Below are 21,004 nucleotides of genomic sequence, written 5' to 3'. Positions count from 1 at the left end.
CGTTGATGGCAGAGAGGCCTGGCAAGGTCGGTGCAACCGTTTTGCTCTGAGTTTGGACCGAGGGATGATGGAGGTGATAGCCCTGGCAACCTGCGGTGCTCATTGGGAGTGTGCCTGACCGGTGTGGGTCCCAATCCAGGTAGTGGCTTGGAGGGGACACCCGACTTTAGATGTTAGGCTTTAGTGCGATGTCTGTTTGGTATTAGGCCCGAACATTTGTCACGTCTTCATCAAGAGGATAGGAGTAGCAATCGTGTTGCCAAGATGATGGCTTCAGGCTTATTGATGTATCACCTTACGTGGTCTTTGTGAATTAATTAATAATATGGCTGCATGCATTGTCCAGATGCAGAGGCCGGGGTACATCCTCCTTTTCTAAAAAAACATGTAATTATGCATTCTCTTATCCTACTTATATTCTGTTTATACATATATTCTTTTTTAGTTCTCTTTAATATTAAATATTCATCTTCCATACAAACAAATCTTAATAACATATAGTATGTTGCAACTAATTCCCAATTCCCGCAGCAACGGGCGGGTATCATCTAGTTCGAAGAAATTCTTCCTCTGTTGCCCGTTTTGCCCAAACACCATCGTCTCCGCTCTTCTCCGACGAGGTACACATTCCGTTTCCCCTCTGCTCCGCTCCCCCACCTACCCTGCCCAGCAGCGCCAGCGACGGCAAACCCACCGATGGACGCAACCGAGCGCCGCCTCCGCGCCGTCTCCGCCCACCTCCAGCCCCAAGCAACCGCCGCCCGCCGCACCTCCGATAGCCTCGCCCCCAATCCCACCGCAGGAGAGTACGCCCACGGTACGCACGCATCCCAGGCCCTCTCTCTTTCCTCCCCTGCCCGCCGTTGACTCGCTGGGCGGCACTGCCGTACTAGTACCGCCAAGAGAGCGAGCGACAGGGATTTTTTTCCATTTGTTTCAAATATAGCTTACCGGTCGTCAGAAACTTACCGCAAATAGTTTCTCCAGTGCTTGGCTACAGCGCTGTCCTCCCCGAGAAGTTGCAGACTGGAAAATGGAACGTGTACCGGTAGGTTCTTGAGGCAGTATAATGTTATGCTGCGTTTTGCCTATGTCGTGACTCATAATTGCGCTTCTGATCTTTGGCAGATCTGCACATTCAGGAACTATAATGTTATTATGTTGCATTTCTGCCTATTTCGTGACTCATAACTGCGCTTCTAATCTTCTGCAGATCTGCACATTCACCTATAACGCTGATAGATAGATTTTCAGACTACCCAGACATTGGGACGTTGCACGATAACTTTGTGTAAGCATACTCACCTTAATTTCTCTCCTGACAAAATACTTCAGTCATAATAAGATCAATAAGATCTATTAAGCCTTTTGTCCCAAACAAGTTGGGGTAGGCTAGATATGAAACCCTTTCACGAGGACTTCCCGGGAGGTCACCCATCCTAGTACTACTCTCGCCCAAATGGGTTTCATACCCAATGGACTGGCTAGTTTTTACGTTGGCTCGCCAAGCCTATCACAACCCTTAGATATGAAACCCTTTCACGAGGACTTCCCAGGAGGTCACCCATCCTAGTACTATTCTCGCTCAAATGGGTTTCATACCCATGGGATTGGCTAGTTTTTACGTTGGCTCACCAAGCCTATCACAACCCTCCTCCTTTACCCGGGCTTGGGACCGGCTATGCCTAGAAGACATAGGCGGCGTTGACAAAATACTTCAGTTATTTATCAAAAATAAAATAAATATGAATGGTAGCTAGGAGAAACTAGCCAACTGGCTAAATAAAGCAGGAGTGAGGATACGATCCCAGGCTGGCCTGCCCATGGTGCTAGCCGGTAGAACCCTTGGTGTTAATCACTTCAGTTTTTTATCACTGTAGTTCTTTTCTTTGTTTTTGAGAGAATATGTTCTCGTGCATTTCATTAAGTTAGAAAAAAGAGTCTTATGACAGCACAGGGCGACCTAGAGCTCACAGAAAGCGATACAATCCGGAAGTGCCATTGAAGTTATTCTAATGCGCTTGTTTCTATTGAGTAGCAAATCCATGGGTTTGGCACAAACTAATGCAATTTTTTTTTGCGGTGAAAAAGGGAGCTTAATTTAGTTACTGATAGGATTACAATCGGTAGCCAGAAAGCTAATCAGAGCATCAGGGGCGTCCGACAACCACAACCTAATGCAAGTTGGGACTCTCTTTTTCTTGGTTTCTTAGTTTTGCTGCCAGAGGAAACTTGCCGCTAATCAAGAGCTGCTAAATAACTTGAATATAATACAGAAGCTTTTGTCTGAAGATTTTGTTTAAAACTGGCAAAATGAGTTGGTGCAGCCTAAGTTGGTGATAAGAAAATTAAATGCTCAATGATATGATATTCATAGTCTTACTTGTTTTTGAAAACCTTGGGCTGATGGGATGTTTGGCTAAAGTGACCCTCAGTATGGACTATCAGTGTGCCATGCAAAAAGTTTCTAGCTATTCCTAATGTGTCTATATGGTTGTATTTCATATTATTCCAATCGCAGTACCTTAACAATCTCTCATGTATAGTGTCCTTGCTATCTTTAATTGGACAGAAATGCAGTTGAGACTTTCAGAGACTGTAGATACCTAGGTACAAGGGTCCATGCAGATGGAACAATTGGAGAGTAAGGGTCAATTATCTGATGCATGCCTTAAATTTACCTTTTGTAGTGTTGCTTATCTTATCCTAGCTCTTGAGCGAGAAATAACATTACAGCTACAAATGGATGACTTATGGAGAAGCTGGCACAAGCAGGACTGCAATAGGTTCTGGTCTTATTTGTCATGGAATACCTAAAGTGAGCCATCAGTGTCTGAAAAAGGCACTTATCCTTTTCTTTCTGTTCAGATAAAGCTGTAGATGTTGATGTCTTGAAATAGCACTTGAATTGCCCTATAGGGAATTTGTTTCAACTTACCTTCGAGTATTCTTTTGATCTGAATCAGGGCGCACGTGTTGGTCTGTATTTTATAAACAGACCTGAGTGGACCATAGTTGACAATGCTTGTTCTGCGTATTCATATGTTTCTGTGCCACTATATGATACTCTTGGTATGTCCACAGCACAGAACGATCATTGTTCTCCCTTTAATCATATTAGAGACTGATTTTGTTTTTCTTACTGTCTACAGGTCCAGATGCAGTTCAGTTCATTGTGAATCATGCATCAGTAGAGGCTATCTTCTGTGTTCCTCAAACACTAAGCACTGTGAGCTTCAATGATTTATCCAAACCTAGACTATTCCTAGTTTGTACAATACATTAAAACATCACTTATAGAAGAGCACTGAATAACCTGTAACCTTACATTGACACACTGGTAGAAAGTGAGCCTAGCCCACTTGGTTGGGGGAGTGGATGTCCAATCCCGCTACATGGATTTAAGTCCTCGTGGATGTGAATTTGGGTTCCTATTTATACTGTAGGGGCATCCCTTACAGCTTTCTTTGTCATGCTGGTCCTAGCTAGGCTTGCAACTGGCAAGCACACTCCTGGTAAATGGAAACTGAGTCTTCCTTTTAGTGTTGATGTTATCCTACTCGGGGCTTTGTTTATATATATCTCATATACTCACTCTCAGGAGTGCTTCATAGTGTCAAAAGCTCGTATAGTTTATGAATGCATATCAAATGCCGTTAGTTCTGGATCATATCTGCATACATGCATCACCGAAGTGTTGGGTACTGGGGTCTGATCTGGCGACAATTTTTGTGTGTGTGCGATGATCTGGCAATAGGTTTGACTTGGTCTTTAATCCTAATTTAATTCTAGTATGTTATATGAGATGCTAAATCATATTATACACATCAGCTTGCATTTAGCTTTGCACTGTATAATGAGATAGGCTCTGATAAGGAAGTACTCAAAAACATATGAATTTAAACTTATTTTGACTTACATTTGTCTGCTCATTTCAGTTGTTAAGCTTTATAACTCAAATGCCTTGTGTGCGCCTTATCGTGGTAAGTGCAGATCATTTACGATTAAGATATGCAATTTGAAAAACCCATGATTGTTAAAAAACCTTCATTCTTAGTCTTTCCTTAATATTTTCTGTTTAGGTAGTTGGTGGAATCGATGAGAATATGCCATCTTCACCTGCAGCTGCTGGAATGGAAATCATAACCTACTCCATGCTACACAGACAGGTGGGCTTTCTGAATAATCATTGAGTTTTCCTGTACAAACCTTGTTGGATCCTTTAACACCATACAGGTCACTTTTCATGAATGTTGCCAGTCAACACAATACCATTTAAACTAGTTGGTAAATCATTGTTTATGTGTATGTGGAGTTGAGAAATATTAATGTTATAGCCATTATTGCCGACATCAATCTGGAACGGGCTTAGTTGGTTTTTGTGGAATCATTTCGCAGATAGGTACAAAACTGACACATCTCGCTGATGCTTATGTTAGAATATGCATTAATTTTTTCCATGAGAAAACGCAAAAGCCTTGCATTTTGATGCATTGACAGAAGAAGAGTTAGTACAAACCCAACAATGGGCAACACCCACATATTACAACACAACACCCCAGCCGCTAGACTCCGTCGCTACCGGTAGCAGGGCGGCCAGCCCCTTTCCACCCCCCAACACCCCTTGCCTGTCTTCCGACTTGGTCACTCAAACAGGCGAGCCTGTCACGCCGTTCCCTGCTAACTGAAGAAATACAAGTGTTCTCCCCTGGCTCTCCTGCGAAGTTACCGGTTCGCCAAGGCTGATTGCTATCGATCGTCCCTTTGTAATCTAACGGCCACAAGGCCTTCTTCAGTCACTGTTTGCTTTCCAGAGCGGCATGTGCTCTGTCTCTACTTTCTTCCTCGCTCTGCTTCTGTAATGGCTATAAAGCCGCTAGTCGCTCCTCATTTTGGACCAGGATTATTGTATCGGGCTTTGCCCTAAAGCCGCCTGTGGCGTGCTACCTTACTTTCCCCTTCCTTGAGCAATACAAACCCTAAATTGCCGGCCAATTTCGTCTGGATTTCTTGGTGAGATAGTGTTAAATTGAGCCGATCATCGTCAGGTTCCTGACAATTGGTATCGTGAGCCAGTCCCTTCTCGGCGGTGGCGTGATTCTGACAGCTTAGAGGTTGGGCGACCGTAAAATCCCTCAAAGAGCTAAGATCTGGGCGGCGGCGAGCGCGTGGTGGCGGCCGGAGAGGCAAAAGTTCGGGTGCAGTCAAGAACTCAACCTGGTTGCCGGCGAGTAATTCGCGGTGGTAAAACCCCAGGCCCTGAGATCTTACCATGCATCACCGGCGGCGGGCGTAGGCGGCGGTGTAGGCGGCGGTAGACTGCGGTACCTGCGGGGTCCTTCCCGAAAAATCCCTCCCGTCCCAACCCTTGCTCTGTAGAAAGGGGCTCGTTTCCTTCTGCAACCATGGCCATCGATGAATCTGCAACTTCGGCTGACATCCAGTTGGATGCGCTCGAACTGGATATAAAGACGCTGCAGCGCGAGCAAGAGGAGGACCGAAAGGAGTTCAGAGAATTTCAAGGTATGGTCAACAGGAACTTTGCCACTATGCAGAAGAATTTCGACAAGATCCAGGAAAATTTCAGGCGTCTCCTCTTAGAGCCTGAACCTGAAGAAGTGACGGATGAGCACTCTGCCCAGGCAAGTGCACAGAAGGACGCCCCAAACAAGTCACCTGTTATTCCGGCTGGGCGCCCCAAGCAGTACCAGCCAACTCCCCCGTCAGTAACTATGCCAGATAAAAATGTTCCTTCAGCAGTTGGGACAGCAACATTAAGGGAAATTAATGGCAAGGAACTGAACCTTGATGGCACGGCCAAAGCTCCCTACAGACACCCCAATTTTGGCCAGCAAAGAGCAGAGCAAGCAACTGTTGTAGGGCAAGGAAATCGTCAAGCGCCAGCGAATGTGGAAGTCATTGCAGATGAGGATGAACTGGAAGCTAACTTTCAAAGGTCCAGACCTAATACACCGGTGGATGGACGAAGAAATGTGCTCACTGTCAAACCAGCAAAACTGAACTTATCTGAATTTACAGGAGAAGACCCAGACTCCTGGATTCAGAACTTGGACCAATATTTTGCTGCAGCAAGGACGCCCATTGAGCACAGAACTGAATTGGCTGTATCCTACTTGAAAGGGCCTGCTGTGCAATGGTGGAGAGGCACAGGATATGCCCCTAGCAATGTACCTTGGCATAAATTCTGCTCTTACCTGTCTGACAGATTTGCAGTGGATTCTGTATGTGAGGTTGTAGGCTCTTTTCATGCCATACAACAGACATCTACTGTGGCTGCATATGTGCAAGACTTTGAGAGACTAATGAACATAATGAGAAGAGAAAACCCAGCTATCCCTGATGATTATTATGTCACTAGCTTCATGTATGGCCTAAACCCCTACATCAGAGGGCATGTGGAGTGTTTTAAACCCAAGGATATGCAGACAGCAGTGTGGTATGCTAGACGTATGGAAAAAGCACAATCTGCCCCTACTGTCAGAGCTTATGTTCCCCAACCCAAAAGGCAGGTCCTTTTTGACACTCCTAAACAACCAGTCCCTCAGAACACACTCAACAGAAATGTAGTGATCCAACAAGCAAAGCAGAACCAGGTCTGCTACAAATGCAGGGAGCCTTGGGTACCAGGACATAGACAAGTTTGTAAGATGAGTCAAAAGGCTCAAATCCAAGCATTGCAAGCCCAGGAAATGGACCAATCTGAAACCATATTTGTCACTGACTTTGAAGACCCAGAGCTGGAACAAGTAGAAGCACCTCCAGGAGAAACAATATTGCAGGTGTCTATGCATGCTGCTATGGGCATTGGAGCTGTTAAAAACACTTTCATCCTTACAGTTAAGGTTGGTACAGCCACTGCAACAGCCCTGGTAGACAGTGGCAGCACTTCAACTTTTGTATCCCCCGAGATGGCAGCAAAGTTACCCACCCCAACAGTGTCCACACCTAAAATCAAAGTACTTGTGGCCAGTGGAGGAGTGTTGTGGAGTGAATTTACAAACTACAACTGCCCTTATACCATACAAGGCCACCAGTTTACAGACACTTTCAGAGTTCTGGAACTTAAAGGTTATGACATGATCTTGGGGGTCGATTGGCTCAAAAAGTATAGTCCTATACAAATGGATTTCATCTTAATGGAGATGAGTGTCACAACACCACAGAAGACACAAGTGACCTTTGTAGATGAGACTATACCATGGGAACAACCGCCTGAAACTATAGACACTGCTGACAAGCTTATGGAGCAGGCTGTATGTGGGTTCTTCTTATTTACTACTGCCTGTTCAGAATTCTTCGCAGCAAGTCAACAAGTGCCCCCCGAGCTCCAACCAGTTCTCCTAGAATACGAGAAAGTCTTCTCCACACCTACTGGATTACCTCCTAGCAGGCCTTGCGACCATAGAATTCCATTGGTGGAAGGGGCAAAGGTTGTAAACCAGAGGCCCTACCGAGTTCCCCACCATCAGAAAGAAGCATTGGAGAAAATCATCTTGGACCTACTAAAGGCTGGCCTCATCAGGCCTAGTACCAGCCCCTTTTCCTCTCCTGTGCTCTTAGTGAAAAAGAAGGACGGCACATGGAGGTTATGCATTGACTACAGAAAACTCAATGCCGTAACAGTCAAAAACAAATACCCAATCCCCATCATTGAAGACTTGCTGGATCAACTAAAGGGAGCTCAGATCTTCTCCAAGATTGACCTAAGAAGTGGCTACCACCAAATAAGAATGGCAGAAGAGGATATCTACAAAACGGCATTTTCCACGCTGCAAGGGCACTTTGAGTTCCTGGTTCTATCCTTTGGCCTCACTAATGGCCCTCCCACATTTCAGGCCCTCATGAACTTCCTATTTGGTCCCTTCAGCTTTGTGGTAGTTTTCTTTGACGACATCCTAGTGTTCAGCCACTCCCTAGAGGAACACAAGGTACATTTGTCCAAAGTATTTGCCATACTCCAGGAAAACCAGCTGTATGCCAAGCTAGACAAGTGCTCCTTTGGTCAATCTGAAGTGGAATATCTGGGCCATGTTATTAGCAAGGATGGAGTGGCCACCGACCCTGCAAAAATCAAGGCAATTCAAGAATGGCCAGCACCAACAAATGTCACTGAGCTAAGAAGTTTCCTTGGGCTGAGTGGATACTATCGAAGATTTATCCAGGGTTATGGCATCATTTGCAGACCCCTGTTTGACTGCCTAAAGAGGGATGCATTTTCCTGGCAAGCACAACAAGAACAAGCTTTCACCACCCTGAAGGACAAGCTAACTAATGCACCTGTCCTAGCCCTGCCAGATTTCACTCAACCTTTCATTCTGGAAGCAGATGCTTGTGGATACAGATTGGGAGCAGTCTTGATGCAAGAAGGAAGGCCTATCTCATATTTCAGCAAATCTATTGGACCTAAAGCAGCAGCTATGTCCACATATGACAAGGAGGCCCTCGCAATTATTGAAGCAGTGAAGAAATGGAAACACTACTTCCTGGCCACTTCCCTTGTGATTAGAACTGATCAACAAAGCCTCAAGTACATTCAAGAGCAAAAGCTAACAGAGGGCATACAACATAAGTTACTTGTCAAACTATTGGGATACAACTTCAGAGTGGAGTACAAGAAGGGGAAGGAAAATAGAGCTGCTGATGCCTTGTCCAGAGTTAAGTACATGGTGTCCATGCTGACTGTCAGTACCAACACTCCTACCTGGATACAGGAAGTAGTTAAGAGCTACAAGTCTGATGCAAAAGTGCAGGAGTTAATAGCTGAGTGCTGTTAGCAAAGATAGCTCAAATGCATACTCTTACAAGAATGGCATCTTTAGATTCCATAACAAAGTGGTGGTGGGCACAGCTACTGCTCTCAGACAAGACATACTAAAAACATTCCATGCTTCTGAGCTAGGTGGCCACTCTGGGGAAAGGGCAACCTACCAGAGAGTCAAGCTCATCTTCCACTGGCAGGGCCTCAAGCAAGATGTCATCAGCTTTGTAAAAGCATGCCCAGTCTGCCAGCTCAACAAGGCAGAACATTGTCCTTATCCTGGTCTATTAGACCCATTGCCAGTCCCTGATTTTGCATGGGCACACAGTAGTATGGATTTTGTGGAGGGTTTGCCCCTGTCTGAGAACAAAGACTTGATCCTAGTGGTTGTGGATAGATTCACCAAGTATTCACATTTTATAGCAATGAAACACCCCATCACAGTCCAATCAGTGGCAAGGGCTTTCTCTGATACCGTTTTCAAGTTACATGGCATGCCCCTAGTCATTGTAACTGACAGAGACATGATATTCACTAGTCACTTGTGGCAACAATTGTTCAAATCCCTCAAGATCAAACTCCACATGAGCACAAGCTACCATCCACAGTCTGATGGCCAAACGGAACGAGTAAACCAGTGTTTGAAGAACTATCTCAGATGCATGTGTTTTCAGCAGCCAAAGAAGTGGCATGGATGGCTATCTCTGGCTGAGTGGTGGTACAATACTAGTTTCCACACAGCATTACAAATGACACCATTCCAGGCCTTATATGGATTCCCTCCCCCAATGATTGCAGAATCTGCCCTACCAGACACCATATGTGAGGACAATGACAATCTCCTTCAGAACAGAGAGGTAGCTCTAGAGATAATCAAGCAAAACCTCCTCAAAGCTCAAGCTCGGATGAAGCACTATGCTGACAAGAAAAGAAAGGAAAGGGAGTTCTCTGAAGGGGACATGGTCTACCTCAAGTTACAGCCTTACAGGCATACATCCCTGAGTTTGCACAGGCATCTGAAACTGCACTCCAAGTACTACGGTCCATTCAGAATTCTTCAGAAGATCGGCAAGGTTGCCTACAAACTGTTGCTGCCAGAAGGTAGTCAACTACATGACACCTCCATGTGAGCCAACTCAAGAAACACATTGGTCCACAAGTGGTTCCGTCCAAGCACTTACCATTGGTGGGATCAGATGGCATGATCAGAATGGAGCCGGAGGCAATTCTGGACAGGAAGCTGATACCCAGACCACAGGGCAACATTAGCATACCCGTGGTCCGATGGCTGGTCAAATGGGTTAACCTACCAGTTGAAGCTGCCACCTGGGAAGACTCTGCGTTCATTCAAAAGGTGTTTCCATCGTTTCAAGCTTGAGGACAAGCTCAGTCTTAATAGGGGGGAATTGTCACGCCGTTCCCTGCTAACTGAAGAAATACAAGTGTTCTCCCCTGTTCTCCCCTGGCTCTCCTGCGAAGTTACCGGTTCGCCAAGGCTGATTGCTATCGATCGTCCCTTTGTAATCTAACGGCCACAAGGCCTTCTTCAGTCACTGTTTGCTTTCCAGAGCGGCATGTGCTCTGTCTCTACTTTCTTCCTCGCTCTGCTTCTGTAATGGCTATAAAGCCGCTAGTCGCTCCTCATTTTGGACCAGGATTATTGTATCGGGCTTTGCCCTAAAGCCGCCTGTGGCGTGCTACCTTACTTTCCCCTTCCTTGAGCAATACAAACCCTAAATTGCCGGCCAATTTCGTCTGGATTTCTTGGTGAGATAGTGTTAAATTGAGCCGATCATCGTCAGGTTCCTGACAGAGCCAAGCTTGGCTGGGCGCCGTTGAAGATGTTTGTGTTCCAATGCTTCCAGATGCACCAGGCCACCAGCACTATAACAGAGGCAGTGCCCTTCCGGGCTGGGGTGGGGACTGAGCGATAGCTTTGCACTTAGGTTGCCGTTATACATTTCAGATTTTTGACTAGTACCTTATTAAGCCTTGCAGTCAGCACATGATATGAGGTACGGTATTGGGCTCAAGCAGAATGTGCAACTTATATCCTGACTAATCTTGCATGACATAATATGTAAGTGTGCTCAAATACATTGACTCTTTACTTCCATTGTAATACATGTGACCAAATGAGTGTATACTGCAATCTTGCATGACTACGAAGGGTGGTGGGTCTGTATATTAATTCCGTTCTGGACAAAGTTGTTCATAAGTTGCAACTGTACATACACATTAACATTCACCGATTGTATTTGTTCATGCTTGAGCTTAACATGTTAACTTCATTTAATATGATTTGAAATGCAAAACCTATGTGTAACCACCATCCATACTTTATTTGCTTTGATTTTGAATAAAGGATATCACCACTTTTAGCTTTATGCTCATCCCTATTACTGGTCCCCCTTTTTATTTATTTATTGACTTCTTTTTATTTTTTTAACTCAGGGACATATGAGTCCCCAACCCTTTCGGCCTCCAAAACCTGAAGATGTTGCCACTATCTGCTACACTAGTGGCACTACTGGCACACCAAAAGTAAAACATTCATTCCTATGATGATTTGTTTGCTCCATTAGTCGGATTCTTGTACCCTAATTTTTCAGATATTTAAAGTTGGAGGCCAATCTTTTTTCTCAGGGAGCTGTTCTTTCTCATGCGAATTTCATTGCAAATGTAGCAGGCCAGGACTTGGGCGTTAAGTTTTACCCCTCGGACGTGTGAGATCTTAAATTTAACTTATAATTGTTGTTTTCCTGTGCAGTTTTCAGTTTATATCTGTTCACATTATTGACAACACCACTCGCCATTCTCCCCAGGTACATCTCATATCTACCTTTGGCACACATCTACGAGAGAACTAACCAAATATGGCTCGTTCATCGCGGTGCTGCCGTTGGGTTCTACCAAGGGGTATGTAGATCTGGACTATTTAGGACAATGTGTTTACGAATGGCTTTGTATTATCATTCAAATAACTGCGTGTAGAACAATTTTGATAAGCATCCAATATTAAGTGATAATCAGTTCTTCTATAAGTTATTGCCAGACTTAAGTTGGAAGTGGATTATCAAATTCGTTGGTTCACATTTTAGTTGTTTCTAGTGTAAATAGTTCTACCAAACTTGTTGGTCATTTATTGTTTAACTAAAGACCATTAATGTCTCCTTTGGAGGATTGTTCGTGTTCCAAGATAATAATTGTAGTGTGTATACATTGTATGTTGGCTTCTTTTCATCTTTTTGATGAGTATTTTTCATTCATTCCAGGATAATTTGAAGCTGATGGATGATCTTAATACTCTGAAACCAACAGTATTTGCGAGTGTTCCCCGGTTATATAACAAAATTTATGCTGCGTAAATATCACTAAACCAGTATTTTTTTTATATTTTTCCTCTTTGGTATCATATGTGATAGTACCCGCCCATATGTTTGGCTTATTTATGCAGAATTACAAATGCTGTGAAGGAGTCTGGTGGGTTGAAAGAACGATTATTTCATGCTGCATATAATGCTAAGAGGCAAGCTATTATTAATGGTAAGGAATTGGTTAAAGATTCTTTTGTTCCGTCACATATATAAGTAAAAAGCTTAAATATGCCCACTTCAGTCATCCATTATTAGTTTGGACTTAAGAGATCATTAGGGTCAAGTCACACTTTAGTCATCAACTTAGGATTTCCCTTTTCTCTCTATCCAAATTGATTTCCAGAGGGCATATTTATAATGATTGAGTTATGGAGAGGCCTTGGAGACATAGCAATAGTATGGCTAACTAAGCTTTGCAACCTCATTTTTGGTCAAATAAGATGCCCGAAGAATGGAGGCGGAGTATATTTGTACCAATTTTCAAGAACAAGGGGAATATTCAAAGTTGTACTGACTACCGTGGAATTAAGATGATAAGCCATACAATAATGACAAGCGTGACTAAAAATCAGTTTGTTTCATGCCTGGGAGGTCGATTATGGAGGCCATTTTCTTGGTACGACAACTTATGGAGAGATAAGATACCGCGGAATGTCATTTGGTGGGCCTTGGAGAAACACAAAGTCCCAACAAAGTACATTACCCTCATCAAGGACATGTACGATGATGTTGTGACTGTTATGATGCAACTTATCTCTATTAACTTGAGGTGCAAGGAAAGTAAACATAGTCTAATAAGGACTCCTAGATCCATACTAATTCTTCCTAAGCCCCCCCCCCCTCTCAAATGCAAAGCGTATGCAATAGCATTGCATTTGAAGAAGTGTAACACTAGAAAAAAAATGATAATCCAAATCCGCGTCTTGAAAGTGTCGTCGTAGCATGAAGAGTCGTCAAAACCTATCGAGTCAAGACGAAAGGGTAACGAAGAGATGGCACATCAGAGGTATAAAGCATTGCATAAAAAATCATAGCCCACAACAACCGACGGCGAAAGAAGCTCGGCGGCTAAGGCACAATGGGCATAGATCGACAATGAAGAAAGAGTCCAGAAAATCCTATAAAAACAACAAGGGCAAGTAGGCCACAAAAGTTGTATACAAAGGATCAGGACCAGAGAAAGGCTGACGGACAAAGGTATGGTGGACTTGCATGGCATAAGGAACACAAAATATCAACGGATTTGGTGGATACACCAGAAAACAAAGAGAACTAGAAAGAAAAAACACACACGAGACGTAGATGCAGGAGCCATCGTGTTTGCAAAATAAACTGTAGAGAACCTAGTGCAAGTAATACGTCTGCTCACGAGAAGGACCAATGGTAATTAAGAAAACAGCAAACAGCAAACAGAGATGCACGAGTGCTACATGGTTTAGCAGCAGCCAGCGCAGACAAGCATGAAGCAGCAGCAAGCGTAGCAGGAGATAGCAGCAGCCACGCACACGGGCGTGCGGGAGCAGAACAGCACCCGATGCGGCCAAGGGAGCACGCAGCAGCAAGTAGCGCACGTGCGGAGCAGAGGCAACGGCGGCCAAGAGGAGCACACGCGGGCGGCGGGAGACAGCTGCGTGGGACGCACTCGGAGGCGGAACAGCAACGCAACGGCCGCAGCCTCGATCTGGAAAGGGCGCCTACGAGGGCCACGATCTGGACGTCATGTGTGATGGGATCTGGACCACGGCCTTGGGAGCATGGATCAGGAACCTTCTGGCCTGGGAAACAACCGACGGATCGAAGGCAGCATCCTGGAGAAGGGTGGCACGTCATTGTGCGGGACATGCAGCGCCCCGACGGCCACGCGGAGACAACAGCCTGGATGAGCACCAATGGAGTCGTGGCTGTCCAGCGTGTAGAGGCCCAAGTTGATGCAGAGGAGTTCCACCGGGGTCAAAGGAGACAGCCACACCAGGTCTTGGAGCGGAAGCAGAGGAAATCTTCATCGAGAAGAGGTGGATCTAGAGAGAATTCACCGGATGAGCACAGGAGATGTGCGGATCGTACAGACCGAAAAAAAAATCGATCGAAGAGCAGGGATGGGTTGCGGTGTCCGGAGGAGACCTGAACCTAGGCTCTAATACCATGTTATGATGCAACTTATCTCTATTACATAGCCCATAGGGCATATATATATTACATAAGACTTGAGGTGCAAGGAAAGTAAACATAGTCTAATAAGGACTCCTAGACCAATACTAATTCTTCCTAAGTGTTTAGACAAGTGATGGCTGTTAAGCTTTATGCACTAGCCAATGCAAGGAAAAGTTTGAACTATGGGAGAGGGTCGGACATTACACTCCAACACGTCTATGCTCCTTTGGAGTTATGACATGGGCAGCGGGAGTGGGGGTAGCCGCAATTATTTATTGTGTTTACTGGGTTTTGAACCCTGAACCTCTTGGTTGTAAGTCATGCACCTCACCAGTTCACCCATCAGCTTGAACTAATGGAAAGGGCTAGACAATCCACATATACACTTCAGCACCCCCTCACGTGTGATACAGGAAGTCAACACGTGAATAGACTTAGAGGTATGGTTCAAGAGGCCTATACGTGGACACAAAGGGGGCAACAACAATTTATCGTAATTTGTGAAAGCCAGGACTAGAACTCAAGACCTTGGGCCCTGATACCATGTTAAGCTTCATGCACTAGCCAACGTAACATGAATTGTGAAAGCCAGGACTTGAACTCAAGACCTTAGGCTCTGATACCATGTTAATCTTCATGCACTAGCCACCACAACCAAAGTCTGAACTGATGGAAAGGGTTAGGCAATCCACATATACACTTCAACAATGGCGACACTGACGACTTTTCAATTAAAATAGGACTGCACCAAGGGTCAACTTTGAGTCCTCCTTTTTGCTTTGGTGATGGACGAGGTCACAAGGGATATACAAGGAGATATCCCATGTGGTATGCTCTTTGCGGATGATGTGGTGCTAGTTGACGATAGTCGGACATGGCTTAGTAGAAAGTTAGAGCTATGGAGACAGACTTTGAAATCAAAAGGTTTTAGGCTTAGTAGAACTAAAACTGAGTACATGAGATGCGGTTTCAGTACTCCTAGGCACGAGGAGGAGGGGTTAGCCTTGATGTGCAAGTGGTACCTTAGAAGGACACCTTTCGATATTTGGGGTCAATGCTGCAGAAGGATGGTATATCGATGAATATGTGAGCCATCAAATCAAAGTTGGATGGATGAAGTGGAGCCAAGCTTCTAGCATCCTCTGTGACAATAGAGTGCCACAAAAGCTAAAAGGCGGGTTCTATAGGACGACGATTCAACCTGTGATCTTGTATTGCGCATAATGTTGTCCAACTAAAAGGCGACTTGTCCAACAATTAGGTATAGCAGAGATGCACATGTTGAGATGGATAGGTGGTCACACAAGTAAGGATCGGGTCCAGAGTGATGATATACGTGATAGTTGGGGTAGCACCGCTTGAAGAGAAGGTTGTCCGGCGTCGTCCGTGATGGTTTGGGCATATACAACACAAGCCTCCAGAAGTGCATGTGCATAGTGGACGGATAAAGCGTGCTGACGATGTTAAGAGAGGTCGGGGTAGACCAAACTTGACATAGGAGGAGTTCGTTAAGAAGGATTTGAAGGACTGGAATATCATCAAAGAACTAGTCATGGATGGGGGTGCGTGGAAGTTAGCTATCCACGTGCTAGAACCATGACTTGGTTTCGAGATCTTATAGGTTTCAACTCTAGCCTACCCCAGCTTGTTTGGGACTGAAAGGCTTTGTTATTCTTGTATATGTATACTGATTACGTGATCGTCAAATATAGCTGGCAAGAGAAACATAAACGGTGCAGTCAGCCATTTGGACACTGATATGCAAATGATCTTCATGTAGGTCACTATTTGTGAAATGAAATAGGGTTATAGGCGCGGGAAACGGAAGCTGGAAGCCTTTATAATGACTTCAGAGTTTCCTATCACAGAGCACGTATTGTTAGTGCACTGAAGCTTGAGCTAGTAATCCTCTTGGGTTAGTTACACTAAAGCATGTAACTCATACACTGAAACTTGAGCTAGTATCTGAATTACCAAGAAGTTTTCATTGTACTGAAAGATGCATTTTAGCATTTACTGAACATCATTTGATTCAATCTTATTTACCACCAATACGTATAATGAATGAATATTTTTACTCTTAATGTCATTAGGACGGAATCCATCCCCAGTGTGGGATAAGCTGGTATTTAACAAAATAAAAGCTAGGCTGGGTGGACGAGTAAGGGTTATGTCTTCAGGTGCTTCTCCATTGTCGCCAGATGTAATGGAATTCCTCAGAATGTAAGCTAACTTCATTTGCCCTCCCTTAGTGTGGCATGATGAAGAACCTGGCTTTATTAATCATAACACTTTCTTTTATAGATGCTTTGGTGGTGATATTCTTGAAGGCTACGGAATGACGGAAACATCTTGTGTCATTACTTTAATGGATGTTGGTGATATATCAATTGGTCATGTTGGATCTCCCAATCCTGCTTGTGGTAAGCTCCATTTTTCAGGCGCGGAATCAGATATGCTTGGCTATAGTTGTGCTTATACAGATGCTAATTGCCCATGAGGCCAACTTAATGCAATAACAGTATACAGAGAAGCCACCCTAAAGTTATGACACACTTGCATGGATTTGATTATTTTGCAATGATGGTCATATTTTGAAAGCTGATGGTTACTACAAAAATAGTTGCATCAAAGAAACTTATACCATATAATCATTATTTTATATTTTGTGTTTGGCATTTGTTTTGGAGTTACTTTTAAGTTCTTCAATTTGTTTGATTCTGCATGCTGATTGGATTGAATTAAATTAGTCTAATTGTTGTGAAAGATATCAAATATTCTTACTCATGTAACAAATGAAGCCGTGTTCCATTTGTTTCGTAATATTTGCACAGCTCACTCACATGCTTTCATAATGTAAACCCTGTTTTCATTTTCAGAGGTTAAACTTGTGGATGTCCCTGAAATGAACTACACATCTGAGGATCAACCATACCCTCGTGGAGAAATATGTGCCCGGGGACCTATAATATTCCAGGGTTACTATAAAGATGAAGTTCAAACGTAACTTGATATCCTACTTCTGTTTACCTTTTGTTAAGTAAGATTCCATAAATGGCTCATATAATTTGTCAAGTGATATACGGATGTGTTTTGTAACATGCAGCAGAGAGGTCATTGATGAGGATGGTTGGTTGCATACTGGGGACATAGGTTTGTGGCTGCCTGGAGGGCGCCTAAAGATTATAGACAGGTAAAACTGAAAGACACTCCATATTTCCATGAGGCTTTTATTTTACTTTGAGTGCTGTATGTATTGCATCTTATCTGTCTGTTGTTTATATACTCTCCGCATGTCTTTCCCCTGGACTCTGTTTAGTCTGGCTTCTCTTCCTAAATTACTATTTTTTATATCTCCGTACCTCAAGGAAAAAGAACATTTTCAAGTTAGCTCAAGGAGAATACATAGCTCCGGAGAAGATCGAGAATGTTTATGCCAAGTGCAAGTTCATTGCCCAGTGCTTTGTATATGGTAATATCATGGTTTTCTATTTGCTGTAACTATTAATGTTGGTCATGCATATTTTGAATATGTTGGTCTGGATGCAGGCGATAGCTTTAATTCTTGCCTAGTTGCCGTTGTTGCAGTTGAGCCAGAGGTGTTGAAGAGTTGGGCTGCATTAGAAGGAATCCAGGTAATATTCGTTGATTGTTGCATACATGCATCACCTTCTCCTAATCTCTTAAGAACACATAATCAGAGTAACCCTAACTAGAAAATACCGATTATTTGGAAGTGTAAACCATCAATTTTTTTTCCTTGTATGTTCGGATTATGTATACTTTTTTCTTTCGTGGGTCCAGATTATGAATACTGAAACAGTGATTTATGTATAATTACGAAAATAGAGATCCTATTTCCAAAACCAGAGCTATAAATGAGACTCTAGATATTTGTGTTGCATGTTTATGCTCTATGTATTATGAGAATACAACAGTTTTTATGATTACCACAGTTTAAATTACTGTGAGCTGTTTGGCAACCACACAAAACTGCAATATTAATACAGCAGTATTCCCTAAACCACGGTATTTTCTCTGCATAAAAAAACAACCCTGGGCCTCTTTTTTTAAAACAGAGCATGTGAAAAGAACGAGCCCATCCTTGGCCGCGGCCGCCGCCCTGTCGTTTGTGGAGGCTGTCTTGTTCACCGGCCATGAACAAATCAAAAAGGTTCCTCCCGCTGCTTCCTCCGATTTTCCCGGAAGTCGTGTCCGTCCAATCCGTTTTTCGCTCTGCATGATGGGCCTGGCCGGGATGACCAAGCCGCTCTCGTCCATGCGCCGCTCCACTTTGCGTGGTGCGCCGCCGGCATAGCCGTGTTGCGGAGTGTCAGGTCGTTGCTCCGCGCCAGTACGTTGTACTAGTTCGATTGCATCCTTGGTGAGTGTAACATGCATCGAGCTTGTCCGTCCGTTCAATTAGTCCGTGGTCGTACTAGTTTGTGCATGCTGGTGCTTTGTGCATGGCTGTTAATCAGCTTGCAACTCTAGCTAGCTAGCAATGCGAGCGTTTGCAACTGCTTCAAACGGCGAGATAGTTAATTTTCGTTGGCGCATATAAGCTCTTGCCAAACAGGTCCACAGTATTCCCAATACTTCAAAATACTTTGTTATATCAAAACTGTGGTTTTCTGTACCTACAGATTAAATTACTGTAGTTTTCAATACTTTGGTTTTTATAATAGTTTGCTATCAAACACAGCCTAATTTGTCCTTGCTAACCTGTAGTATGAGGATTTAAGACAGCTCTGTTCTGATCCTAGAGCAAGAGCTGCTGTGCTGGCTGACATGGATTCTATTGGGAAGGAAGCACAGGTCCCTCTCTTAACTGTTGCTGCACACTCTCCATAACTAACATTCTCTATTCTGGACGTGATCGAATGATTCCTGATGATATTTCTGTACTTATTGTTGTATCAGCTAAGAGGTTTTGAGTTTGTCAAAGCTGTTACTCTTGTTGCTGAACCATTCACACTAGAAAATGGCCTCCTCACCCCAACATTCAAGGTAGGCCCATCAATTCTGTTTAAGTGGATTGAAATGCAGGAATGCTGACACTTCATTTCCATACTTTTGTAGGTCAAAAGACCGCAAGCAAAGGCGTATTTTGCAAAAGAAATCACAGATATGTATGCACAATTGCTTGATGCAGAGTCAGCCAAGCCCAAGTTGTAATTACACAAGTAATGGTCAAAATAAGCAGTCAATCAAGGTAGGAGATTAAGCTTTACAATTGTTCAGTTCATAGCATGAAATAAGTGGATGTCTTGTACTGACGCGGCAAGCAATGTGATGATGATTCTTGAACCTGTTCCTCCCATGTGCAGGAACCAAAACTAATCTTTCCAATCAACAACAGCCTGGGCAAGTGCTTGGTGCAGTTAATTTGATTACCGTGGTCAAGTATAACTGGATGAGCCCAGCATATGCATTTTCTTAACTTCTTTTCCCTTTTTTACAATATACACTCATGTAATCCTGCCGTTGTAAAGATATATAGAATAACATATTGGTGCCCTAATTTTGATCTGCTGTATGTGCAATATATTACAAGAAAAGCCAAGTGTACGCAAAATCAGGAATTAAGCTGCTGTGCGTGGTAGTATATGATAACCACATGACGTCTTGATATTTTTAGTTAGAATAATCCAGAACATGTAACCTATGATAGTGTCAAAAAACGTTTTACATTTTAGGACGGAGGGAGTAAAAGAGAAACTTGAAGTTTAGTGAAAGTACCTTTCTACATCGGAGCTCAAATGCTCTTGGTGTGAACAGTAAAATCAAAAATAGGAAAAAGTTTTAAAAAAATTCTGATTTTTTTGGCATCTTTAACTTGTTGTGCATGCAAAATTTCATCAAGAAATCACATTGATGGAAAGTCGTGAAAAAAAAAACAAAATCAGAGCGCCAAAACGCGTTTGAAAGTAACATTTTGAAAGCATCGATTTTGTTTTTTTACCATGCCTTCCACCAATGTAATTTTGTGATGAAATTTTGTATACACATCAAATATTTCTTAAAGTATGCCAAAAAAATCCAGAATTATTTGCATTTGTTTTCTATTTTTCTTTATTTCACTGTTCACACCAGGAGCATTTTGTGCCTGGTGTAGAAACTTCATATCCGAAGTTTAGGCATTACTCCTATAAACTATGTTGGGAGTACCCGCCTCAGGGGACCCTCGCCGCCTGAGAGTGCCCTTCGCACCATCTGTTTTGTCTGAGCCTCATGCAGTTAGCTCCCTTGCGCGCTCATTGTTGTCCGATCTATGAGGCTGTCATGGACTTGTCTAGTTTTTCTAAAGGGACCATGACGCATGAGCCACAGGTGAGCTCGGGTCCACCTTCCTGCAGGGCTTTGCGTCGCGCACGCTGCGATGTCACACGTGTCGAGCGAGGTTGGGTCTACTTGTCAGCATTGTTGCCCCCTGCCGAGTTATTTCGCTCACGCCAGCTAGGCATGCGCGTGCACCCTGCTTGGCGTGTGATAGTCGGGTGGTTGAAGAGTTCCATCCAGTCAGGGGGCGCGACGGCAAGTTGACCGGCCATGAGGGTCGTCTGACCAGTGGTTGGCAAGGCTACTGGCCATGAAGGCCATCCGGCTAGGGGTTGCGTCGACAAGAGGTTGGCAGACTAGCGCCCGACCACATCCAAATGCGGTCTCGAGGGTTGTTTGGTCTTTTTCTTAAGGT

At 43.8% G+C, this 21,004-nt stretch overlaps 2 protein-coding genes across 4 annotated transcripts; both read left to right on the top strand.

Moving 5' to 3' along the window:
* Positions 1 to 542: 542 nt before the first annotated feature.
* LOC125551038 (long chain acyl-CoA synthetase 6, peroxisomal) lies at positions 543 to 19,931 on the top strand. 3 transcript variants are annotated; one of them, XM_087518021.1, is made up of 24 exons: positions 543 to 817; positions 979 to 1,048; positions 1,214 to 1,291; positions 2,573 to 2,644; positions 2,737 to 2,818; positions 2,967 to 3,072; positions 3,153 to 3,229; positions 3,939 to 3,983; positions 4,083 to 4,169; positions 11,234 to 11,323; positions 11,426 to 11,505; positions 11,605 to 11,698; positions 12,055 to 12,143; positions 12,237 to 12,325; positions 16,401 to 16,530; positions 16,612 to 16,730; positions 17,187 to 17,310; positions 17,414 to 17,500; positions 17,676 to 17,779; positions 17,896 to 17,942; positions 19,039 to 19,125; positions 19,231 to 19,317; positions 19,390 to 19,522; positions 19,638 to 19,931. In XM_087518021.1, exons 1-23 carry the CDS (start codon positions 697 to 699, stop codon positions 19,483 to 19,485), a joined length of 2,061 nt encoding a protein of 686 aa, XP_087374147.1. In that variant the 5' UTR covers positions 543 to 696; the 3' UTR covers positions 19,486 to 19,522; positions 19,638 to 19,931. The 3 variants fall into 3 exon arrangements, with proteins under 3 accessions (XP_087374147.1, XP_087374146.1, XP_048570146.2); XM_087518020.1 differs by having other exon boundaries at positions 545 to 817; positions 17,857 to 17,942; XM_048714189.2 differs by having other exon boundaries at positions 546 to 817; positions 988 to 1,048; positions 17,857 to 17,942.
* On the top strand, positions 4,177 to 11,227 carry LOC147975148 (uncharacterized). Its single transcript, XM_087518019.1, has one exon. It carries the CDS (start codon positions 5,406 to 5,408, stop codon positions 8,793 to 8,795), a length of 3,390 nt encoding a protein of 1,129 aa, XP_087374145.1. The 5' UTR covers positions 4,177 to 5,405; the 3' UTR covers positions 8,796 to 11,227.
* Positions 19,932 to 21,004: the final 1,073 nt, after the last annotated feature.

Source organism: Triticum urartu, chromosome 4A (assembly GCF_056163025.1).
Source record: "Triticum urartu cultivar PI428250 chromosome 4A, HENAU_Tu73, whole genome shotgun sequence".
Lineage (NCBI taxonomy): Eukaryota > Viridiplantae > Streptophyta > Magnoliopsida > Poales > Poaceae > Triticum > Triticum urartu.
This window is presented reverse-complemented; position numbering and strand designations above follow the sequence as displayed.

Bases quoted from the DNA above. Each gene is read 5' to 3' on its own strand.
- LOC125551038 (XM_087518020.1), top strand. From the start codon at position 697: ATGGACGCAACCGAGCGCCGCCTCCGCGCCGTCTCCGCCCACCTCCAG. The intron at 3,984-4,082 runs GTAAGTGCAGAT...TTTTCTGTTTAG, and splicing joins CTTGTGTGCGCCTTATCGTG to GTAGTTGGTGGAATCGATGA. The intron at 11,506-11,604 runs GTGAGATCTTAA...CATTCTCCCCAG, and splicing joins AAGTTTTACCCCTCGGACGT to GTACATCTCATATCTACCTT.
- LOC147975148 (XM_087518019.1), top strand. From the start codon at position 5,406: ATGGCCATCGATGAATCTGCAACTTCGGCTGACATCCAGTTGGATGCG.